The sequence below is a fragment of the Nansenia antarctica genome (assembly GCF_963989245.1).
Source record: "Nansenia antarctica genome assembly, chromosome: 11".
Classification (NCBI taxonomy): Eukaryota; Metazoa; Chordata; class Actinopteri; order Argentiniformes; family Microstomatidae; genus Nansenia; species Nansenia antarctica.
Window position 1 is genome coordinate 13,470,619 of NC_137681.1, and position 24,192 is coordinate 13,494,810.

The window sequence follows — 24,192 nt, forward strand, 5'->3', positions numbered from 1 at the left end:
GTAGCCATTTGGGTATTTCTGCTCTACTATGATGGACTAGGGCTGGCTGGTTGATGTTCATTGTGACGGTCTCTTTAAGCACTGCCGCTTATTCGCTCACCCAGGTAGCAGTTCTCTCATTTGTCCACTAGGGGGTGCTCACGGATCAGTGTGGAGTGAGTATGACTCTACTGGATAGGGTATACAGTGAAGTTGCCCTAGATGCTGATCTTGGGTCAGTTTTGTATTTGCATTGTATTTTTCCCCCCTCAATAGTTACTGTAAAGTGAGGATCTGGGAAGGTAATCTGGCTCTAGATATGTGCCCGAGTGTTTTTTTACACCCCCACCACTCATCTTCTCCAGATATCCATGGCTCAAAGCAAACAGTACAGCTCCTAGAAATATAGGGAAGAATTTAGATGAATATTCTGGAAGTTTAGAATCACACTGATAGGCCTCTTGTTCGGGCACCAGGTGTATGCTTCAATACACATAGTTAGAATAGTTCTGTGTCTATGCTTCAATATTATTGTTAAAGAGTATGCTACTCTTTGGCTCCACTACACACACAACACACACTCCCTGTGCTGTTTTAAGTAGTCGCAATAACTCTCTCCTTGCTTTTAATAATTCACTTGATTGAGGTTAGGTGATCTCTGAGAAGGGTTGTAAGAGTATCTGTTTCACACAGGCACTGCTTTCCTCTATAAGCTGTGTAACTAACTGCTATCACATAACAATACCAACATACCGTACTTCACCTCATGTTGCATGACTATTAAGCTGCAGAATTTTTCTTTGGGATAGAATTCTGAAAGGATCTGTTGCGGATATATTGAGGCTTTAAGATTGTTTATCATTTGACATACATACAGAGAAAGCAGTTTTGAAAGTTGGATTTTGAAATGTTCTAATCTTGATAAGAGTGACATGCACAAAAGACATGCACTACCAGAAAAAGTTTCAGACCAGATGCGAACACTATCAATCCATCCACTAAAATATGATTGTATTAATGAAAAAAAAAAAAAAAAAACTGTTATATTTACCTTTCAAATAGAAAAGAAATCCAGACAAATCTACTAGATTATTAAATTAAAAAGTGTGACCAACAGCACTTCAGAAGACTCTTTTCAGCCAGGGACCCTTTGCTGCAGAGCATGAGTGTGCAATGACACACCCCTCTTTTTGACCGGGAAAATACACCAGCAAGTGGAGCAGAATGTGAGGAGCCATGTTGTGGAATGAGGTGATTCCAAACGACCAATGGGAGGGCCCCTAGCCCACTGTCTGTGTGGGCCTGCCCCCCTAAGGAAGGAATGGGTCTGAGTGCCTGGGGGGCTCCATAGCAAGGTGAATGACCAGGGGTTACTAAAGGCCAACTTCAACTGTACAGCATTATATACAGTATGTCTGAGCAAGGAGTTACATTTGACTCCTTGGTCTGAAACAGACTCTCATTCTAGTGAAGCTGTGTCATGAGATGGAAACAGAACACAATTTATGTATAGTATAGTATGTGTGTATGAATGATAATGTCTAGTGTGGATGGATATCTGTCAAAAAGATGCAACTGTCAGGCAAGAAAAAAACAATCTCAGAGATAAGATGCTGCTAGTGTTTTATTGGAGCTCAACACATGCATGAGTCAAAAAATACAGAGAGAAAGAGAGAGACCCAGGAAACAGCAGCAGATAGCACATATAACCTCCCTTATCAATGTCCCTTTTTGTATTACCAAATCACATGGAACAGGCTTGGAGATGACTAACAGACAAGCTTACATCGATACTTGCCTTGATGATGCAATATAAAGATCATCGTTCCACAGAGCAAGCCAGACCAATATCAAGATATACATGTTTCTATGTATATTGAGGTACACACACAGTCATTTGGTTCCATTCATACTTTTTGATCAACTGTCCAGAACAAGGCCAGGGCTACTGCTTTACAGTATGGCAAAAGCACACACACTTAACACAAAAAACGTATAGTAAAGTATTTTCCTCAGGGTAAGAGTAATGGATTTATCTTCCATGATGTGCAATGAGGACACTTCTTCTGTGTCTTATAGAAGCAAGGTTCTTTTTGTTTTGTCGTTTTGTGGAGTTGTATTGTCATGTGGTATAGGCTTAATCTTATGGTGTGTAGATTATGACATGGATACAGAAGATCGAAGAGAGATACAGTATCAATGCACAAACGATGCAAACACAAACAAACATGTTTCCTTCTTACAGTTAAAAACAAAAAACTTACTGGGTAAAGTCAAATTAAATAGAGAGTATTCTGTATACTAGGGAAGAGGAACACTTGAACTCCATAAACAAAAACAATAAACATGTCAACTCAGTCTGTCCCATAAAGTAGTTAATTTCATTCTGCATTTATACAATAAAACAATTTCCAATACTGATAGAACAGAAGAAGATAAAACTAAATAAATTATTCCTACACTTTTTGTCAATATTTTCCAACAATTCTCATCTTACAGATCAACCAACGCACACGACTAGGTCTTTCAAAAATAACAATATAGTGACTGTCGAGTGTTAATTTGTTTTAAGCTCATTGTGATTGTAAAAGAAACACCATTTATCACCATCAAGAGAGCGAGTCAGTGACTCGATTTGTAGTACTCCATGTTCTGGCTCCTTCTATACCGTAGCATTGTCATTTCTGAAAGCATAAATGTGAGGTTTGCTAAAAGGTGAGACGCTCCACCTTCCACCGAATAAAACGTCAGCATAAAAAAAAGCCTCTTTTCAGCACCATTATGTCAGAAATGTTAATTGCCCCTCTGAATCACTTGAGTATCTGAGCAGACTAGGCAGTAGGCAGCCTCAAAGTTGTCATGCCACACCAGCAGCATGGATAACATCGACAACATACACATTTGCCAATTCCTCTGTGGAATTGTCTCCCATCCTTACTGCTGAGATGACGACATAACTTGGAGGGGCGAGGGGCATGACAGGCAATGACACAAGAAATAAAATAAAATAATTGCACTAAAATGTAGTGTGAATTGCTTTTACAGTGAGGGGAATATATGTATATAGACACCAGTGCACTCTCAAATTAGAGAGCTTTATGTCCCCATTTCCTGTGTTCGCTATAAAGTACTAATTATTCCATCGTTTCAAAACATTCTTTTTTTTCAAATCCACTATGCAAAACTTTGGTCCATAAATGTAACATCACACATAGGGCATACAGTATGGTACCAATTCTGGAGTTAAAACCTCAAAGCCATTATGAGCCTTTTACCCCCAAGACAGCTTGATATCACCTCTGACTGGATGTTGTGGTAAGGAAAGCTAAAGTACGAGTCACTATGAATGCAATCAAGCTTGAACTGTAACTTCTGTACAACCATAGCATTTGCATCACCAACAGTATGGTACCTGTGTTGCAGCATATGGATAAACAGAAAATCATTGTCAGATAATAGGCTACTACTTATTTGATCGTTAAAATAAACACTTCAATAATATATCATAACCACGATGACAGTGCATTTAGTTGTCTTAATCAAAATAATTTACAACGAAAAGTAACAATCCAAATAATAATTCAGACTGATAAAATGCAGCTCTCCAAAATGAAATCCCATATTGCCTATAATCTGAAAACAAATGTAAAACGAAAATGCTGATTATGCAGATAATATCAGAGCATGCTTGCCTTAAAGGCAATCAAGCTACTGGACGGCATCCCTTAAAACCAAATGCCCTAATATTGTAGTGCGAAATCAAATGTCAAATAGTTGAGAATTAAATATTTTTCAGTTCCATTTCCTTTTGATCGGTTACCCTTTCGAGGCTAGGGCCAGGCCTTGACATGTTTAGTTAGCTGGGGGGTCTACCAGACACATCGAAATCAACTTGTTCACCACGGCAGCCTTATCACCATCATTGTCCCTTATTCTGGTTGATTGAATATTCATACAGCTAACAAACTCAACATTAGTCATTACAGTTGTACACCAGACCCAGGCTCAAATAAAAAATAAAAATAACCATAAACCTTGAGAAAAGATTGTGATTCAAGGACTAGTCAATGTATGGGGCAAGAGATAATGCATCATAAAACAGATGTTGAAACAGCCCAGCATATTCCCTATTCAGATACTGGATGTCATCTCCCTGTTGTTCGCATCTGGTTCCCTTTGACCACCTACAAATCCACGGAAGGTTTCCACATCGGATGGATCCGTCAACGCATGCAGAAAGGGAATGCGATGGAAATGGCTCCATGTGGCCATAATGGATCAGGATACGGTTGGTATCATCATCCTTCAAAGGAAAACAAGCCCTCAGACACAGAGAGCAGGTTAACTAGATCGCTGTTGTTAGTCTGCTGTCTGTCAGAGGGTGAAGTAGTCCAGAATGACTCCTGAACACGTAGGGGAGCGTAGTAGACTGACAGAGAGTTTCAGGAACACACAGAGGTCTTGTCCCCAATGACGCTGGTGACTTTCAGAGGAGCTCATCATGAGATATCAAAATGGACACTTCATGTAGGTTCCCTTTGCTTGATTTGTAGCAAATATGAATGTGAAAATATGAATCCTTTGGAGCAGGACACACCCCGGACAGAATTGCTGTAGTGTAGCTGGGGAGTGGGGATAAGCCGGTCTGGTGGAGATCCGAGGTGGGGGGTGAGAGAGAGAGAGTGTGTGTGTGTGTGTGACACACAACTGTCTGGGGACACCGCTGCTCAGCTAGTGGGGGGGGGGGGGGGGGGTTTCAGAGAGGTCAGGGGCAAGGGGTCAAAGGTTAAGAGGAGGTCTACATGGCAAAGAGAGCATCCTCAGGTCTGTCGGCCTTCTTACGACTGCCTCCAGGTGTGCCGGTGGCAGCAGCGGCGGGGTCACCACTGGGGGGCGACGGGAGGGTGGGCACCATCTCTGAAGCTTTGGCCCGCTCCTCCAGAAACTTGTCAAATTCTAGGGGAGGAAAAGGGTGAGAGGGTGAGAGACGAGAGGCACACGTACCAATCAGGGTTTCCGTTAACCGGTAATTACCGGTCTTTGTCCGGTAAAATATGTTGAAGTCCGACATATTTAAACCTCTTCGGTCATAATGTCCGGTGAAAATAATTCCCTCTAAGCACAATTTGAATACAATTCGCTAAAGTTTAATTGTCACATTCTGATTCCTTCTAGATTAAAAAAGACGACTATATAGGCTATGTTGTGTCTTGTTGTTCTCTCTGACTTACAAGATACTTTATATTAATAATACTCGGGTCTCTGGAGCAACGTTCAACGAGCATGTTTATTCAGCATCCCAACGACAACTAGACCACACTAGTCGATCGATGATAACATTGTCAAGATGTAATGCTACGGAGGCAATAGCAATCAATCCCAGATCTATGCTAAACATAGCAATATACTACATGCTATATATTTCTTTTATTATTATATGATTTGACGCCGGCATGATGATGACTCCGCGAAACAGCGTTAGATGGGGAAGGAAAAATGTTCTGTTCACGAGAGGAGCAACGAATATGAGAATGTTGCACTTTTCAATAAAATGTTATAAATCTAGACATTGTGGTATTTCTTTATATACGTATCCCAGCCTGCCAATCAATTGTTTCTCAATAAACAGTTATGTTCTCCTCATTGTCATACTCCCGAGTCCGATTAAGTATGATTTGACAGGCAGCTAAACTGAATGCCTTCCCAACCAGCAAGACCTGGTTATAGAAATGACGTTGTTTTATTGATAAAAAAGGGTAAAACTGGAAAGAGAAAATAGAAAACTCACATTAATCCCAAACAATTTAACAGACTTCAGTTAACGTAATGGAGTCCGTTCATTGATCGATGCAGTCTGTTCAGTTCCCAGTGTGGCGCGCGTTCAGCGCTGGACATATGGCATAGCGTGCATGCGAATCATGAAAGCCTATATATTATTATATTTATTATATAGCTCGCATCTAATCGTATCGGATGAGAAATAGACATTAAACGGCATATATAGGCTACACAACAGTAATCACCGCGACAAACAGCTATATTATATTTTAATATGATGACCGGAATATCTCACGTTTGTCCGGTAAATTGAAATCTTCCCGGACACGTTGACCGGCGCCAATTTTTTCTAACGGAAACCCTGGTACCAATACACAGCCGCTCAACTCCTACAGTACATTTGATGACGTGTCACAAAGTTAACGTTAAATACACATGCATGAAGTGGAGACTGTGTTCTTACCTTCACTGGTCACCCCTTCCTCACCCTCATCTCCTTGCTAGAGAGGATGAGAAAGAAAGTGTCAAATTTGGGACCACGGTGTGTTTCTTTTCATGCAATTAAACGGTGTCAATGAGAAACCCTTGCACTAACCCCCTGCACCCTTCAGGAATAAGTTAACACCACTGTACCACCCAAAATTAAAACACAATCCAACGCAATTCATTATGCAGCAGCAAAGACTTGAGAGTTTTGCCGAGCTGAAACACACAGACACACACGGGGTAGACTCTACTCTCTCACAGCGGCAGGGTCTCCAGGGAACAGCTCTCATGTACAGTACTGGCCAAGCTCGTGGCAGCACCAACCTCCCATTAACAACACTCGCCTTCATTCTGGTTAGAAGACTTCACCAAAGCACACGTTGTTACCAGGATGGCTTCCATGAGATGAGTATTAAAACAAAAACACCATGCAACAAAAGAGAGAAATGACCTCTAAATGTCACGGTCATTTGCGCCCAACACCATTAGTGTTGGTGGAGTGATACGTGATTGGTTAAGGACGAGGAAGTGATGAAAGGCGAGAGGAGGTGAAATGCGTTGGCACAGAACAAGAGGCGAAGAGGAAAGAAAAACAGGCAGAATAAAAATCATGATGGTCTCACCACATCAGTACACAGCCACTCCTCAATGTCATCCATGACAGAGGACTGGCCGGCGGGAACCTACGGGGCAACGTCATGGACAAACCGCGCCACAGGAAAGGCAAAAAAAAGAAAGAAAACAAAAGACCCGCCCCAAAATAAACAAAAAAAGAAAAAAGAAGAAACAAAAGCAACAAAAAAAGAAAAATCAACATAACTATAATAAACATAAATAAATACTTGAAACTCATATCAACTGAAAAAATGCAAACCACTTTGTTGGATCAATGGTATGCAGCATCACTGCATGTTGATCAATCAAACAAACATAAACAAACACACTAAACTATACCATGCAGCAATGGTGATTAGGGGTGGGCATCGACGATCTATAATTGACCGATAAGGATCTTGGTCGATCACAAAATAAAACATTTGGTCGATCACAAAAAAAAAAAAAAAAAAAAAAAAATTTGTGATCGACCAAATGTTTTATTTTGTGATCGACCAAGATCCTTATCGATCAATTATCGATCGTCGATGCCCACCCCTAATGGTGATGAATATGGTCAGGCAACATCCTCATTGGTTGTGTGACATTATACCAGGGGAGGCTGGTGGAGGTAGAAATCAGAGGACGGGCACATTGTAATGCATGGAATGGAATAAGAAATGGTTCCAAGCATTACAATGAGCCTGTTCTCCTACCTCCACCAGCCTCCACTGGTGAGTACGTTGGCAATGTCGTGAGAACGTAAGCAAGGGCCATGCACTACCCAGGGGGCGGGAATAGCCTACATTCTAGTCCAGACTCAAATCCTTGTCAGTCACCTTGGTTAGTAAATACCACTGCAGGAAAGGTGAGTGTGTGACTAATGTAGAAGTCAAGCTCAGATAAACCAACTAGTGTCCGCAAATCGACTGTCAGTAAGAGCCATTCAAGATGAACAACAGTCTCACAAAGGGACAAACGCTGGCTCAACTAAATGCATAGGCAAACATTTCGGCTGAAGCCAAACATTTGATACATTTCACCACTGTTACACGAGCTAATCCAACAGCCACAACCAGAGCCAGCTATCACAATGTAAAAGTCCCAAAGTACTGAAACCAAGTCTTCGAATGAAACCCTAACTTCTATAAATTAATCATAGCATCTCTAGCTAGAAAGCATTTATAGGGCAGAGAAGGGCCAACAGCACAACACACGCACACTAAGCAGAGGGAGAGAATGTCTTGCCTAGACGATGTAGCAGCACACTGCACACATACGTTATCAGGAGAGTGGGGATAAGGGTATGGGAGTTCTAGGAACACTGCTGGTATGTTTGGGTAAAGCCCACTCACCCCTCCTGCGTTCGGTTGTCGCACCTCCAGAGTTGGAGGGGGCCCGCCTACAGCATGAGTGTCTTCAAGGAGAGGAGCCCTGAGAGTCAGGCATGAACAGTTAGGACAAGGTAAAGCCATGGAGATCACTCTCTCTCTCTCCCTGTCAGCAGTATTTTAATTACCGTACATTGTATTCATGTCAGCAGTCTTCTAAGTAAAACCAGGGCTCCATATGCAAGTAGACATGCACATAGTGGTTACATAGATGGTTTCAGCAGTTCTTACGTGTTGCGTGGTTCTGTCAGAGCTCCAGTCCGAGTCTGGGCAAACATGTCAAAGTCATCTGCAAGAGGCTTGCAGCTGGACAGAGAGCTCAGGGTGCCGCTTACGCTATCCGCACCTACGTCTGAGGAAGGCAGGCAGGCAGGCAGGCACACACACACACACACACACACACACACACACACACACACACACACACACACACACACACACACACACACACACAATGATGGATACTGTACCAGCAACAGCTTTTCAATTAAATATGACTTTAAGATCCTGTTATAAATGAATGGCAAATGAACAACAACAAAGAAAAAATAGATGCCTGCAGAGAGTGTAAGATGGACTTGGATGTGACATATACAGTAACATACGCGTACCGAGCCCAGCCAGTCGAGAGGCCAGAGAGGCGGGAGAGGAGGGGCGGCCTGCGGGGGCGGAGAGGGAGGAGGGCAGGCTGGACGGGGGCGTGGCGTTCACCATGTCGCTGAGCACAGCCGGAGACCCCGGGCCCAGGTCAATTAGGTTATCCTCTGTAGCCTCGCTGAGAACCTGGGAACGAGGGAGGGAGGGAAAGAGAGAGAGAGAGAGAGAGAGAGGGGTGGGGGGGGAGAGGAGAGACACACACAAGGGTAGAGAGGGCAAGGTAGAGAGAGAAAGACACACTTTGAAGAGAAGACCCGAGGAGAGGCCGCTCTTTCAGGGGCCTCTGACTCGATTCCAGACAAGAAAAACATCTATTTCCTTAACATCCATTAAAATAAAATAAAGGACTTTAACTCATTTAGTGCCACGGGTGAATAATGTCACCCAAAATTATCATTGTACTAAAGTGCCACGGGTGACTTTATTCTCCAAAAATGCATAAATTATGATGCTCCATTTTGTAGCCAAATGTATTGTTGCTAGGTATTACCACATAAATACCACATGTGGTAATACCACATAAAACACCTGGCACTCTAGGTGGTGAGTGTTACGGAATTATTTGGCAGTTAGTGAGTTAACCCTCTAATTTCATTCCATTTGTTCAGCAATTTCACATGACGGGTTAAAAACAGAAAACTACAGGCAAATAAAACATGTATGGTCAGTTAGGGAAAATCATAGGTTCGATTACAAAAAAAGCATGAAAATGTCCATGAGCGAGGGACAGCAACTCATTATGGGACGTTTATTTTCTTAAGGGGGTCATCTAGCAGTAAAAAAGATAAATGTCCTATTCAGATTCTGGGTGCGGCTGAAAGAAATGTTGAAACAATAGCTTGTGTTGATATTATTTCATCATCAGTCATTTCCAAGGAGTGGAATCATTCATCATTCACTTCCTTATCACAGCTATGACCTTTGGTCTGGGCGGTTTTGGCAATGTGAGAGAACACACTTCCCCTTAAGGAAGATTGGTGGAGGGTGGGGGGGGGCAGAAGGAGAGACAGCTTCTTTACATCCCAGGTAGAGGTTACACATATTAGGCACATATCTAGGATCGGCTTACCCTCCTAAAAGGGGAGGTGGGTGGGGTGGGGTAACACAAAACTGACCATAGACTAGTGTCTAGAGGCAACTTCATCTTACTCCCTAGGCAGGTGAACCCATCTCTACCTCTAGGGTCTGGATCTGTTAAAGGGCTGCATGGTCAAAACGTGCTAATATGGAGCAAATTGGATGGACGGATCCATATCATTCAGTCATGTTTTAACAGTCCCTCAGGGTCAAAATACAAAACATACTATTCATTGGGTGACTTTCATACTTGCCTGCCTCAGCTAGCCATAAAGACACAAAACAGAAAGGGAAGACCATAAATACCGTAAACATGCGGGTGCAACACTGCATGGGCATCAGGGAAGGCCGGGGGAGGTCGAAATCGGAGATCAGGCTCATTGTAATGCAGGGAATTCCTCGGTCCATGCATTACAATGAGCCCGTCCTCCGATTTCTACCGCCACCGGCCTCCACTGACGGGCATGGCAATCCCGGTACTGACAGACAGAAAACATGCATCTCTAGACAGGACGGTTGACCTGTGACAAGGTTTGACGTTACAGATTGACAGAAACAAGTGTGAGGTAAGAAAACGTGCCACAATGAAGTAGCGTGATGCATTCGCATAGATGTATACAGCATGTAGAAATAAAGAAGTGATTGGATGTTTTACTTCCTGGAGCTGGAGCAGTTGACTCACCCCATTGTTGATACCCTGGGAGGCTCTGCCTGACCGAAATCTCTCGTACCTGGGGGAGAAAAACACTTCATCACCACTACTGAAGGCAGATCTAAGCCTTCCACTGAGCAGACGTGAGAGCTTCCAATACTGCCAGTGTACACACAGAGCACAGGGGTAGTAGTGGCCTAGTGAGTTGGACTGGTGATCAGAAGGTCATGAGTTCAAATCCCACCTGGGAACACCACCACTAGTGTGTCCTTGAGTAAGGCACTGAGCTCCAGGGAGACTGTGCCTGTAATCTCTAATTGTAAGTCACTTTGGATAAAAGCGTCTGCTAAATGGTTAAAAATGTGAATGTAGGCACAGAAGTCAACAATTTACATTACTAGGTGATATTACTTAGCATGTGTGTATGTGTGCGCACGGGTGTGTGTGTGTGTGTGTGTGTGTGTGTGCGTTGGTTTACCTTTCGTAGCGGAGGAAGATGTTGTTGAGGTCATCGTTAACGTGCAGCAGCTCTTCCGTCACCTCCTCGTTGGCGACACAGGAGATGAGCTCCACTATTCTCTGCTGCATGGCCCTGCACGTCCGGTTCAGCTCCTACACGCGCGCACACGCACACATGAATACACCCACTAACTATTAGACAACTGTCAACGGTCTAGCTCTGAGGGAACCCGTTGACAAAATGAATAGGTGTAATATGGTAGATATCTCCTCATCTAGATCTCTCGTAGAATGAGTGGAGTAACCAGCGTACAATTATACAAATGTATACAGAACCGACAGAGGGCGTCTAAACCGTATTTGGTTAAAAAAATGCTCTAATAAAATGATGTAGCACCCCCTCTAGTGGCCTCTGGAGAGCAAAGGGTCTCACCTGCAGGAGCTCATGGTCTGAGGGGTCTTCCTGCCCAGGCATCATCTCCGTCAACATCTCTGACATCACCTTGGTGTTGCCACGCACAATGTCCAACTCACTGCGCAGCCTGCAAATCTGGGAGCCAGAGGGACAACTTCAAGAAACAATCTATAGCTACTTGTACACTGATCACTCTGCTACCTGTAATACACACAATCAGGACAGGTTCAGAGCTTCTTGACAGATATGGGTGTTATTCCTCATCTTTCAACTCTGATGTCTAAGCGATTTATTTAAATTTTTATGGTGCTCCAAAATGTCTGTCAGGTAACTACATTTATCTTTACTGCTATTCCCTGGCATTGATTTATCTTAATAAAAGTGCCCATCAGGCAGCCAAACTGTATGTGCACTGCACAGTATAGCACAGTATAGACAAAGGTGTTTGATAAAAGTACCTGTTCAGGGGTGGGGTTGATGGACCCAGCGGCGTGGATAGGGACCTGAGGGGTGGAGTATGTGGGAGGGATAGCGCCAGAGTAGGTGGGAGGGATAGCGCCAGAGTAGTTGGGAGGGACAGACCCAGGGAACGGTGGGGCATTGACAGAGAAGGGTGGGGCATTGACAGAGAAGGGTGGGGCATTGACAGCCTGGGAAGGGGGCTGGGGATGGGGCTGAGGAGGAGCAGTGTACTTCATTGTGGCTTGTTCCACCTCAGGAGCGTTCGACAACTGTGAAAGAGGGGGAAGAAAGTGTCATGAGCCAGCCCGATAACCGCTATAAATTCCTACATACTTGTTGAACATGCTTGTAGGTACAACATACTGGCTTGATTCTCGGAATCAATATAAAGAGAGACTTGCGTGCAATTCAAACCTATATTTAAAAATGCTTCATAGCAACTCAATGTACATATCCCTGACGTAAAGGCCACAAACCCTCCCCTCCAACTGACACCTGTGTGTCCTACCCGTTGAGGTGTGTGGATGGGAGAGAGAGTTTCCAGCTCTGACATGGGGAACTCAATGCCTTTCCTCTTCAGCTCTTCATAGATGTGGACCACACCTGTCAGGTCTGGACTACTCCTGAAGGCATCCGCCCAGGCCTGAGAGAGGACAGAGGGAAATGGAGAGAGGATAAACAACAGGGTTCTTAGGGAAAAACACAAGGAAGTATTCACAAGGGGGAGGAGAGCACAAGAGTCATTTGGAGTGTGTGGGGAAAACTGTGCTTGCACAAGTTGATACGAAGGTCTTGTGAGGAATCATTACTGGCTTGTTTCCTCATTAACTTTATGCCTGGTGTTCTACAGTACGTCTAGGCTGCCCGTAAACACTTGACATCTCAGAGGAAACAGGACCCTGGAGGCCACCGGATCCGGGCACAGTTACCTGAGCTCCTCCTGGTAACCTGAGAACACCTGGCGCAATATGTCTGGAGCAGTGGAGGCAGGTGGAGGTAGACGTCGGAGGACAGGCGGGCTCATTGCAATGCATGGTATGGCAAGAGGAATGGTATAAAAAATGGAATGAGGAATGGTAACAAACACTAATTCGATTCCATGCATTACCATGAGCCTGTCCTCCAATTTCTACCTCTACTGGCCTCGGGCACAGCCTAGAGAACAGTGGATCTCCCAGGGCTGCAGAGCCAAAGGTAACTCCATCCACAGCTCATTCTCTGCCACAGCTCGCTGTCACTGCCTTATCCAGTCTCTCTTACGGCACCAGAACTTGTTAGGCTAAGTGAAGTATCATTTCACTAAAAATATGGCAGAAGTGTTGTTCATCATGGAGAGCTGGTATAATGAATCATGTGTAATCAAAGTAAAATACATGCTTTAACATGCAAGCACCTCCTCTTTCTTTTTCTCTCACACACACACACACACACACACACACACACACACACACACACAATTTTCCCTTACCTGGATCAAGGCGAGCACTTTATCTTGTACGATAGTGGGAGGGTTGTTTTTTGGAGAAATTATTTTGACAAGCACCCCATCGATGAAGTCCCTGCTGGTGACCAGGGCATGAAAACGATGACCACAGTTCTTCACACATGTCTCCAGAACCTGGGGGGGATAGGTGTGTGGTTAAAAAGGCAACACGGATAACGGACATATCAACAACGGGTGCAAGAGCTGCATGAAAAAGCCACATCAGCCACAATGGGTCAATAACTACGTAACTGTGATGATGATCATAGCACCTTCTACCAAGATCAACTGACAGTAAGCCAGGGTTCTTCCCACACCCTGTGCACACCTTGCTCATCCTGATGTCCTGTCCAGACTCACTCACCGTCAGAGCCAACATCACCTCCCTGTAGTTCCTGTTACCATTCAGCCTCTTCTTCACAGCCCTCATAGCATCCTTGGGCCTGTAGACACAGCACACAGCACAGGGTCAGGTGGACACATCAGGGGACATGAAGGGGATGTTTGGCAATGGTGAGAGGCTACCTGTACTACATTTCAAGGAAGGAAATTGCAGGGTTGAAAACAACGGTTGGTTGCATCCTTATGAATGAGCCACAGAGGTCTATACTAACAATTTGTGTATCAAATTTGATTGATTGATTAATTGTGCATGAATCCCTTGACAGTCAACGCTTACATAGGTCTGTGGTCTAGACACTATGGGCCGGTTTCAGAGACAAGGCTTAAGCCTAGTCCTGGACTAAATCACACTTTCAATGTAAAATCTCCATTGAAGATGTTTTTTAGTCTAGGATTAGGCTTAAGCCTTGTCTGTGAAACCGGCCCTAAATTACTCATCAGACTATAATGGTGGGGACAGACTTTGTCCCCCTTGGATTCCACAGATCCACAGAGTGCTTTGTAGTTTCTTCTATTTAAACTGGGCGTACTAGGGGCAATTCCACCGGCCCCAGTTCCCACCCACATAACAAACAGGCGATGGACTTCAATCACAGAGGGAAATGGAGAGAGGATAAACAACAGGGTTCTTGGAAAAACACAAGGAAGTATTCACAAGGGGGACAAACAAAGTTAATGGACCAGTTAGATAGTAAAGCAGAGCTTGGATTTAATCCATCATCATCATCATTAATGTTCTGATAGGCCTATGTCTTAGATAAGAAGCATGGCAAAGAGAGGGTGGCCTTTTCACCAAGGAAGCTATGTTGACATCATAAAAGTCACTAGGACAAAAGCCTCGAGGGTTTAGCAGGCTTCTCGGTTCTACACAGCAATCCTTTGGCTTTGCTCACCCATCTTCTGTTTCATTGATTATGTCACATATCTCCATGTTGAGGGCCCAGTCTTCACTTTGGAGGGAGCCATCGGTAGCCCTCTCTGAATGGAACAGTAAAGAACAAGTCAGTAGCAGGTCAAAGTGTGCAACAGAGAGAAACACAACAGAAGTCAATAATATCCAACCAGCGTTGAGAGCTGTTGACACGATTCGTGTTCATTCGGTGTTGTACTATTAATCGGACTGTCTTGTAAGTACATTAGCTATCACACAGCAGTGTGTGTACGCTAGCTGGTTACACCATGGGTTTGGAGACAACCTGACAAATGTGCATGTAGCTCAGCTGGTTTTAACTTTAGCTACCACATCTCCATGGTTAGCGTTAGGTGACAAGACAACAACTTTACCTAGCTAGGCAGCTAACTTGTTACATAGCTAGCCATCTAAGCTTGTTAACGTCAACTCAGTGGCTAACAAGCAAGCTAGCAATAAGACAATGAACCAACAGAGGCATTCATTAGACAGCAATTGTTTTCATGTATTGATGACACTACACATCCTAGGCATTCAATTCATGTTGCCAATTAGCCGTCGGTTGTTCACCAATATATCTGAAGCTAGCAAGCCAACTAGCTAGCTATCGTAGGAAAGCTAATAGATGTCATTTAAAGGACCTGCTGGTCAATTGTCCCGGTAGCCAATGTACAATACTGTAACCTTATGAGTTCTGTACATTAAAACATTATGTTAGAAATACATACCGATGCAATGCCCCACTGGGGTACTGTATGGGTTTCCCAGAAGGAACTCCATCTTGATCGACAACAAACAATTTATACGAAGTCACAGTTCATGAGGAAAACGAAGTAAGCCTCGCCCATCGAGCGAGTTCATTGGTTAGAAGCATCCTAGCTGTGAATGTGATTGGGCATATATTGTTGTCCATCATTGGTTTTCTGACCATTGTAAACAAACGATATCAAGTGCTGCATTAATTAATACATCTACAACTGTAGGACACAGGGGAAATCTATACAAGACTAAATTAATTATTCGCTATGAAAAATGTATCAATAAACACAATTAACACAAAAAAATATTTTTTGGGCATATTGAAATGTTTGATATAATCTGTGCATAGTACATTGTGAAATGCAACACACTTACAATTGATGTTTACAAAGCACACAGTCAACAAGATGTCAGGTGAGTCGTGAAGGTCGACCATATAAAGCTACATAGATAGGGTTAGTGTGGTTAAAAACAACTGTAGTTAGAGTTGTACTTTAATAAATAAGATGCACTCTGTAGTCATTTTTGACCCAATGGATTTACTCAATTTCTACTGTCCAAACAGAAAAACACACGCAACTTTGTACAAATCAGTTACAACATAAAGCAGTGGAGGGAGACATCCGGACTGAGACAGAGGGCACAAGGAATTAACATTCCTACCCCGAAGAAACAACAGTCACTGTTTCCATGGAAACCAAAAACCAAAAGTCACTGATGACTGAGAACTGACTCAAAATGCAAACTGGTGAAGAGATAAATATCATACTTCGCTGTTACTTGGCAGCACTGTACAGAACAGAACCTTATTGCAAAGGGATTGTGGTAGAGGAAAGTGACGGTTTCTGTTTAACTGAGGTGGAATGACAGACAGTTTACAAGCTGCACATAGTCAGCACAGCTGTCACTGACTAGGACAGATCAAATACTGGGACTTTTTATTCCAGAGGACAAAACAGGAGATAGATTCAAGTCCTCATAAGCAATATCACGTTCCAGTCAGAGCAAAAGCACTGCCTTTGTTGTATGTTCTCCGAGAGTCCTGTATTTGTGTTTTTGGCTTTAGGAATGCCTGAGGCCTCTTCAGTCCTGTAGGAGTTTGCGTTTGACCGTTTGACTCTCAGAGCACAGATGCACAAACAGAGCTCCTGCAGCTGTACGTGCTCGCAACTCGAACATGTCATAGTCATGAGCCCATTCTACATTTCCCCAGTACCCGATCTGTGGAGAGAGAAAGGAAAGAGACAATAAGAGACAGAGAAAGATATAGATGGAGAGACAAAAGAACAAATATCTTGTCAACTTCAAGCTTTTAAGAAGGGCCACATGCTGTAGTAGACAGTACATGTTGACATGACTACGAAATCATTTAGTAAACTCTGAGTAATGTCCTGCGTGACATAACATAAAGACTTACATAAACCTTGTATTTTACATTCTGATTTAACATAATATAATTTGTGTTCTAATGTGAAATCATACAGTACCTGGTATTCCTCCTCCAGCCGGGACAGCAGCACAGCCTGCTCAACTGTCAGGTGTCTGTCGATCAGCCCCAAGGCCAGAACCACTGACTTCAGCTGCGTGATCACATACTCAAGCCCTATAGATGGGACAAGTTCAGAACATAAACTACAGACATTCATCCTCAGATTCTATATCAATCTAGTGCTGAATGAATGAATGACATCATCTAATACTCTCATGAGATCAGTGCAAAAAGACTAAGTAGTATTCTTTAAAGGTGAAGCATGTAGTTGGCAGCTTTGCTGCCTTTTTTTTGCTCCACTAAAAGGTTTGTAAAGGCCAGTGCTCAGCCTTGTTGCGATACCAGATTTGAGAAAATGCTTTGTTTGGACCAAAACAGTGCTCTTCACTGAAGAAACAGCACTCTTCACTGAAGCTCAAATCAACATCCTAGACCTTTAATAAAAGATGGAGCTTTACAGAATGCATTTCTTCTTTGATATACCTGTCAGGGACCAAAAGCTGTAGGAGCTCAGGTGCTGGCGGAAAGTATCCATTGTTGCCTTTGGGATCTCTGGACCCAGAATATTGGCGGAAGAGCCTATGACTACGTCATACCTAGAGAGATTAAACAAAGTAATAGACATCACTTCAAGATATTTTCCCCTTCTTTGCTGAGAGGGCCTGTGAATAATGTATATTTATGTGCAGGAAAATTAACTCAAATGTGAGACAAACCTATTTTCAATCCAGTGCAACACTGGGTCCCACGTATTCTGCTGAAGCTCAACAAGAGTTGGGGGATCCTCAACTCTGTAACTGAAAGGAGAACGCATAACTACACACGGTTACAATGTCCACAATACAACATTCCTACATTTCTAAAACAGTTGTTTACATTTTTTATTGAAGGGGGAAACCCATATGTCTATCCATCATAGAGTCTTACAGTCACAGGGGGCGCTTCATTCATAAACTAGATCTCAGCATACCAGATAGTGTCAGTCTCCAGGAACTTAAGTGCTCCGGTAATCATTTGGCCCTTGTCACGTTCTGTTGGGTTATCTATGGCTGTGTTGCAGAGAGTGGTCTAGAAGGGGAGAGAAATGACGTAAGTCAGTATACACATACATCGAAACAAATACAACCATGCACATCAAAGAAGAAAGAATCCAAGGTGGTACCAAGTGCATGGTGTAGAACTTGAGCGTGTCCCTCTGAGAATCCCATTCTGTGGCTACGGCGATGGCGAGAGCTTCATTTGGAACAGTGAACAGTTTCCCTCCCGGTGTCTTTAGTTTCCGCCGGTCGAGATTGATCTCAAACAAGCCACCTGCATGAATGGCACTGTAAGTATCCTAACTTCACTCCACAATACTGTTTAATGATGTTATCAAGGGAGAATACACATTTTCTGACTCCTAAGTCATTCACAAGTCACCGTTCTTACCATCTCCATGGGATATGCTGACATCCTGGTAGAATTTCCTTCTTTCTGTTGATGATAGAAAAAGATTTAACTCAATTATATACAGTTATGGGCTATGTAAAGTTATGGTAGATATGTACAGTTAAGGTAGCTATGTACAGTTAAGGTAGCTATGTACAGTTATGGTAGCTATGTACAGTTAAGGTAGCTATGTACAGTTAAGGTAGCTATGTACAGTTAAGGTAACTATGTACAGTTAAGGTAGCTATGTACAGTTAAGGTAGCTAGGTACAGTTAAGGTAGATATGTACAGTTATGGTAGCTAGGTACAGTTAAGGTAATTCTTCATCGTAGAAACTGTGCAGTAAATTGTGCATAATATTGCCAGCATACATAGGTTCTGATGAAATGAGATACAGTATTTATCTAACCAATGTGGACACAATCAGCAGCTTACCTGCTAAGGCGCTGGAGTAGGTCTTGGAGTGCACTGAGAGGGGGGGCAGAGCTTGACCCCTTCTTGGAAACACACTGTGGGTCGAAGGTGCATGTCCTAAACGACTGTGCAACCTTACCAGATTCCTTAGCATAGCGTCAGTGATCTAGAACTGAGTTCCCTCAGATGAAGTGGTGCTGTGAAACGATGCCAGTAGCTACCTTCTAGCTAGATAGATGTACGACTGCCAGACGTCTTGTTTTTTATCGCGTTACTTATGTATGTTAGTAGTGTGGTTGAAGGTTGACTACAAGATCATAACCTTACCAAATAACCATTTGGAAAAAATCACGTTTGGACTTGTAGTACTACTCACGCTGGCATAGTTTCTAAGCCCCAAACCAAACATAACCATGAGTGTGACCTTCCGTGTTTGACAGATGGTATATTTGGCATTAGATACAATGACTTGGGAAATGTAGTTCCGTACACTACCGATCATGTCGAAACAACGCGGTGTCACAACATAACAAAACTACATCCTCGCAGATCCCAAGAAGCCTTTCGCTCGATAAGCCAATGAGCAACGAGCTTTCAGACCACTGAAATCCTTTGGCTAATGAGGGAGGTGGATGCTGCTGCCGTATGGCGCCGCGTCGAAGTCCTCTTACTTTCATGGGAGCTCGGTGGTAAACTGAAGTATTCGCAGATTTGGAGAGATTTGAATGTAGGTGAGCCGCCTCGTTCGTGCTCTCCGTAACCCCCTTCCCACATCTATCGCCAGGACAGGCACTGACCCGCGGTCGGTGACAGCCCCCGTGATACGAGAACCATGCCTGTCCCCGCTAAATACCTCAGTAACACCCCCGTGGCCTTCACGTCCGCGGCCTCGCTTATCCCACCTACCCCGATCAACACCCGCCAGCCCGGGGTGGTCACTTCGCTTCTGTACAGCGGGTCCAAGTTTCGAGGACACCAGAAGAGCAAAGGCAACTCCTACGACGTTGAGGTCGTTTTGCAGGTGAGATTGAATTAGACTTAGAAGTTTTTGCATTTGCCAGTTAGACAGCTGCTGACGAGTAATTTGGATTTGCTGACATGTAAAACATGCACTGGTGAAAGCGTACTGGAAAATTACTGAGCTCTGTTGGCAGCTGGTTGGTAAATAATGTAATCGTTATCTGAGGCTCGGCCCTCTTGCATAGATGCATGAAACCAATTGATTTTAGTTACATGCAAGGATTTTGAAATGCAGTAAAAGTCTCATACTGCAGGCAACAGTGTGACTGGTAGTCAGTATACTGTGGTGTGGACTATAGCCTATAGCCTATAGCCTATAGCTTGCATATCCAGCTGGTAGAGTTGCACTTAGTCAAATGCTTCATCTGACATGACATCCATGAAAACTAGTAGATATATACCTATTGGAAGATAATACCTCGTTTGTATGTGGTGAGCAGTTATCAGAACAGTTAACGCAGTTATCAAAGTCTTATGTTTGAGCTGTTTTCTTTTTTCCTTTCAGCATGTCACCATGGAAGATTCATACTTGTGTGGATACTTGAAGATAAAAGGTTTGACAGAGGTAAGAGAGAGCTTGCTTGGCCATGCCAAAGAGGTTCACTGGGCAACATTTTCAACAGCTACTTTTCATCACACTTGTATACCAAAATGTATTTTCTGTTGTGTTTGGTTATAAAGGAATACCCAACGCTTACTACGTTCTTCGCTGGAGAGATCATCAGTAGAAAGCGTCCATTTCTGACCAGGAAGTGGGATGCTGATGAGGATGTGGATCGCAAGCACTGGGTAAGAGATGTGCGCCTTCACTAAATGCACTTTGCATTTATTATGAGACCCCCGCTAGTGTCCCACATTACGTCTGTTCTATATTCTGATTGCAGGGCCAGTTCCAGGCCTTCTACCAGTATGCAAAGACGTTCAACTCTGACGATTTTGATTATGAAGAGCTGAAGAACTCTGATTACATCTTCATGAGGTGGAAGGTAAGCTTCAGCTCAACCAAGTATCTTACTTGGGACTGTTCTACTATTAGTCAACTATTCCAGAGAGAATCTGAAGCAACCAGATAAAATTGCTGCTGTTAGTTTACAACAATGACAGTACTGTTCTAATTCTTCACTAACCATTGTACCTGTAGGAGCAGTTCCTGGTCCCAGATCACACTATTAAAGACATCAGCGGTGCTTCCTTCGCTGGCTTTTACTACATCTGCTTCCAAAAATCCACAGCAACCATAGAGGGGTACTACTACCACCGGTTCTCTGAATGGTAAAAGGAGACAACATATTCTCTGTTGTTAATGGCTGTGTTATGACCGGTTTAACTGATGGATGCTTTTTTTCTCTCAAAATGAATACTTATGTGCTCAGCTTATCAGAGTCAGAATGTAGTCCACTTCCCAATTCATGGGCCACAATGGATGATTTCACCCGAGTTAGAAGAAGAATTCCTCAACTATGCATTTCTCCTCCCTGCTAGCTCTCTTGTTTCCCTGCTAACACATGGATTCCCACTCACAGGTACCAGTCCCTGAATCTCACCCATGTTCCAGAACACAGCGCAGCCATCTATGAGTTTCGGTGACCCTGGCATTGTGGCTCTGTTGGCAGAGAAGGACTTGTGCCAGAGCAGAGGCCTGCAGATGCTACTGAGAGAGGAGTGTGTGGGGGCAAATGGAAACTGTGTTGTCATGCAAAGGATGTGCCTGTCCAGAATGTGCATTGCATTGCAGGATGTGCATTGCAGGATGTGCATTGGTCCAGAAAGAAGGAGATGGAACAACGAATGGAGAGATGGACAGACGTCTGTTGGACAGGAGATGTCACAGATGAAAGTGTATGGCTGGAAGGATCAATGGGTGGATAGACCAACCTAGGGAATGGACTGCTCCCAGAATGGAGCTTCAATCGTCGGGGATTAGGCAACAGCAGTATGTGATGCTTTATACGTTCTCTATATGTTTTAATGTCTGGTTTTTAAGCAAATTTTCTCTCGCTCTGCTGCTTTGTATTTTGAGCCACTTTATAAGTAAAGTTGGAGATTCCCTCCAACTACTGGGGATGTTGTTTTGATTCTATTTAAGCTGAGGACAGACTTTGGACATGGACAGAACGATTCTTCTGAAGATGTATCCCAATCACCTGCTGGATCTCTTGAAGCTGAACAATGCAGCATGTGAAATTAAGGTCTTTGAAGTTTGAACAAAGCTTGGGTGCATTGGATTGAAGCTTTAACAACTTCATGGCTGAATGACAGCTTTTTAAATTCCTTTCAAAGCTACGCTCTTTCTTATTGCCTGCAAAGAGATTTTGCAAGTTACCTCTTCAGTGACTCAAGGCTTCAGAACAATGTTGCTAATATCTATGGAGCTCTATGGAAAAGACTGGGTGATATGATTAATTGCTTGTGGGTCTTGTATTGTTGGTTTCATTTGCACACAGGTGGATTTGATCATGTTACTAGCCCATAAAGTCAGTATTTTACACTCACATTATCTCTCCTTTCTGTCTTTCAAACAACCTAAGTTTCTCTCGGGTTCCCTCTCATCTATGACTATGCAACATTGTCAAAGTAGCAGTCTTCAACCCTCAAGCTCTAGTTTTCAGAAACAAGATTTATTCTATCATAATAGTATTAAAATGTCTATCTTTATTATCATTAAAGGAAGTATTTTTTTGTCTTTATTGCCTTTTAAAGCACTCCCCCTGACATTTGCCCTTTCCATGCAATGGTGCCATCTTTTTAAAGCTTATCAAAATGTATTATACCAGTAATTGTGAGACTGGACAAACAGCTGTGGGGGCGTGTCCTGACTGGCTGTGAGGAATGGAGTAAATCATATCAAAGCACCCATACTTGTGTCTTTCTTTGGTGATTATATATTTCTACCTATACTGTATATCGCAATCGCAATAATGATGGTTATTTATAAACTGAATAAGGACTACTCAATTTAAAAATACCCCTACTGTAGCTTGACACTGACTAGACCATTCATGAACAGCCTTACAGACATAATGTATGTCATGCATTTCTGTGAGTCATCTAGCTCACTGCTCCAATCCATTACCACCCTCTAGTGTTGTTTACCCTGTATACAACAATATAGTCTAGATTCTAGAAAGTACATGCCCTTTCAAAATATTCACCTTTTGGAATTTAAATAAGCCTACATTATCCTAAATTAGAAAAAAAATATAAAATCTATTATTTATCAAAAATGTCAAAAAGAAAATGTTTTTGTTTGAAAACAATTTGCTAAAATACTTAACATTTATTCAACAAGTATGTAGTTCACCCCAGTGCAAGTATAATATTCATGTGATTTTGAGATGAATGTTGTAAATAATGTCACTTTTATATGAAGTATATTAAAGGTGTTTTTATTAGTTTATTTTGTATTTAACACCAGTATTTACAATAAATATATAATCCTTACAGAAGGATATGGAAGTGTTACCAAATACCTATTTGCACAAAGTACAGATCATACCTAGGGGCGTCACCCATAATTTAAGTTATGGGAAAAGAGGAGCCAATGAATCAATTTAAGTCATAATTAATGAACAGATATTGTTCACACACACATTTCAAATTGATTTCTCAAGGAGTTGTTATTGTCTCGTTTGCTCGACTAACCCAACACAACACTATCTCCATAGCCAGGAGGTCTTCTCTATGCGCCAACCTCACATCTGGTAATGGAATGCTCTGAATTAATGAGTTTTAGGAGGAATGTGGATGTTCAAGTCAAGAGGCATTTCAACCTATTAGTGGTCTTCAAAAGTGAGACATGTAAATACCAAGGATGCTGGCTCCTCTCGTTGTATGAAAATGTATGCAACTTGGTACATATGTGTTTATCCTCATGGGGAACATATTTGCGAGTCAGATTATAAGCACATTTCTATATAATATAGTGTAAGAGCATTTTTGTAATTCCGTTTAGTGTATATTATCATCATCATAGCATAGTAGCCTATATCAGGCCATAATTAGGTGACTGGTACCTTACAGGCCTGTGGTCCTAGGGTACTTCATAATATCATAGCTTAGTATATCATGACTTCAACTTGGCCCATAATAGGTGAGTGGTCTACCCCCCTGTCTCTAGGTTTACCCCGTGTCTGTCAATCTCACCCCATTTATGGTTATGGGGGCATATCTGTAGGAACATGCCCCATTGCAGCTTGCGGTTATATTTATTATTATTATTCTTATTAAATGTTATGTTTTCATATCCACGATTTAGGGTGATATAAACAATTAATGTTTCATGACCCATCAGTCTAATCAGTCTATCTATGCATGAATCATACCATACCAGGTTATG

General features: G+C 42.8%; 3 protein-coding genes across 5 annotated transcripts; 1 reads left to right on the forward strand and 2 right to left on the reverse strand.

Moving 5' to 3' along the window:
* Positions 1 to 1,594: 1,594 nt before the first annotated feature.
* tom1l2b (target of myb1 like 2 membrane trafficking protein b) lies at positions 1,595 to 15,541 on the reverse strand. 2 transcript variants are annotated; one of them, XM_080541564.1, is made up of 15 exons: positions 15,474 to 15,541; positions 14,729 to 14,813; positions 13,798 to 13,876; positions 13,419 to 13,568; positions 12,459 to 12,593; positions 11,947 to 12,219; positions 11,507 to 11,623; positions 11,093 to 11,226; positions 10,645 to 10,693; positions 8,840 to 9,011; positions 8,460 to 8,580; positions 8,193 to 8,271; positions 6,867 to 6,926; positions 6,221 to 6,257; positions 1,595 to 4,935 (listed from the first exon to the last, which is right to left on the reverse strand). In XM_080541564.1, the coding sequence occupies exons 1-15, from the start codon at positions 15,523 to 15,525 to the stop codon at positions 4,778 to 4,780; spliced, it is 1,701 nt and encodes a 566-aa protein (XP_080397690.1). In that variant the 5' UTR covers positions 15,526 to 15,541; the 3' UTR covers positions 1,595 to 4,777. The 2 variants fall into 2 exon arrangements, with proteins under 2 accessions (XP_080397690.1, XP_080397691.1); XM_080541565.1 differs by lacking the exon at positions 6,867 to 6,926.
* Positions 15,542 to 15,949: 408 nt separating this feature from the next.
* atpaf2 (ATP synthase mitochondrial F1 complex assembly factor 2) lies at positions 15,950 to 19,246 on the reverse strand. The gene is made up of 8 exons (XM_080541523.1): positions 18,858 to 19,246; positions 18,422 to 18,466; positions 18,156 to 18,304; positions 17,964 to 18,061; positions 17,710 to 17,790; positions 17,477 to 17,589; positions 16,992 to 17,107; positions 15,950 to 16,725 (listed from the first exon to the last, which is right to left on the reverse strand). Exons 1-8 carry the CDS (start codon positions 18,988 to 18,990, stop codon positions 16,588 to 16,590), a joined length of 873 nt encoding a protein of 290 aa, XP_080397649.1. The 5' UTR covers positions 18,991 to 19,246; the 3' UTR covers positions 15,950 to 16,587.
* Positions 19,247 to 19,494: 248 nt separating this feature from the next.
* On the forward strand, positions 19,495 to 22,671 carry LOC308167418 (glucose-induced degradation protein 4 homolog). 2 transcript variants are annotated; one of them, XR_013937716.1, is made up of 7 exons: positions 19,495 to 19,857; positions 20,362 to 20,421; positions 20,538 to 20,645; positions 20,741 to 20,842; positions 20,998 to 21,128; positions 21,380 to 21,566; positions 21,606 to 22,671. XR_013937716.1 is itself a non-coding variant. In XM_080541838.1 (6 exons), exons 1-6 carry the CDS (start codon positions 19,669 to 19,671, stop codon positions 21,441 to 21,443), a joined length of 654 nt encoding a protein of 217 aa, XP_080397964.1. In that variant the 5' UTR covers positions 19,495 to 19,668; the 3' UTR covers positions 21,444 to 22,671. The 2 variants fall into 2 exon arrangements, 1 of the variants encoding a protein (XP_080397964.1); XM_080541838.1 differs by having other exon boundaries at positions 21,380 to 22,671.
* The last annotated feature ends 1,521 nt before the right edge of the window (positions 22,672 to 24,192 follow it).

Coding starts and splice junctions, on each gene's coding strand:
- atpaf2 (XM_080541523.1), bottom strand. CDS start 18,990: ATGCTAAGGAATCTGGTAAGGTTGCACAGTCGTTTAGGACATGCACCT. Junction 18,467..18,857: donor CTACTCCAGCGCCTTAGCAG/GTAAGCTGCTGA, acceptor TATCATCAACAG/AAAGAAGGAAATTCTACCAG. Junction 16,726..16,991: donor GGCTGGAGGAGGAATACCAG/GTACTGTATGAT, acceptor CTCTCTCCACAG/ATCGGGTACTGGGGAAATGT.
- LOC308167418 (XM_080541838.1), top strand. CDS start 19,669: ATGCCTGTCCCCGCTAAATACCTCAGTAACACCCCCGTGGCCTTCACG. Junction 19,858..20,361: donor ACGTTGAGGTCGTTTTGCAG/GTGAGATTGAAT, acceptor TTTTCCTTTCAG/CATGTCACCATGGAAGATTC. Junction 20,843..20,997: donor ACATCTTCATGAGGTGGAAG/GTAAGCTTCAGC, acceptor TTGTACCTGTAG/GAGCAGTTCCTGGTCCCAGA.
- tom1l2b (XM_080541564.1), bottom strand. CDS start 15,525: ATGGAGTTCCTTCTGGGAAACCCATACAGTACCCCAGTGGGGCATTGC. Junction 8,272..8,459: donor CTGACAGAACCACGCAACAC/GTAAGAACTGCT, acceptor CCTGACTCTCAG/GGCTCCTCTCCTTGAAGACA. Junction 6,927..8,192: donor GACAACCGAACGCAGGAGGG/GTGAGTGGGCTT, acceptor GTTGCCCCGTAG/GTTCCCGCCGGCCAGTCCTC.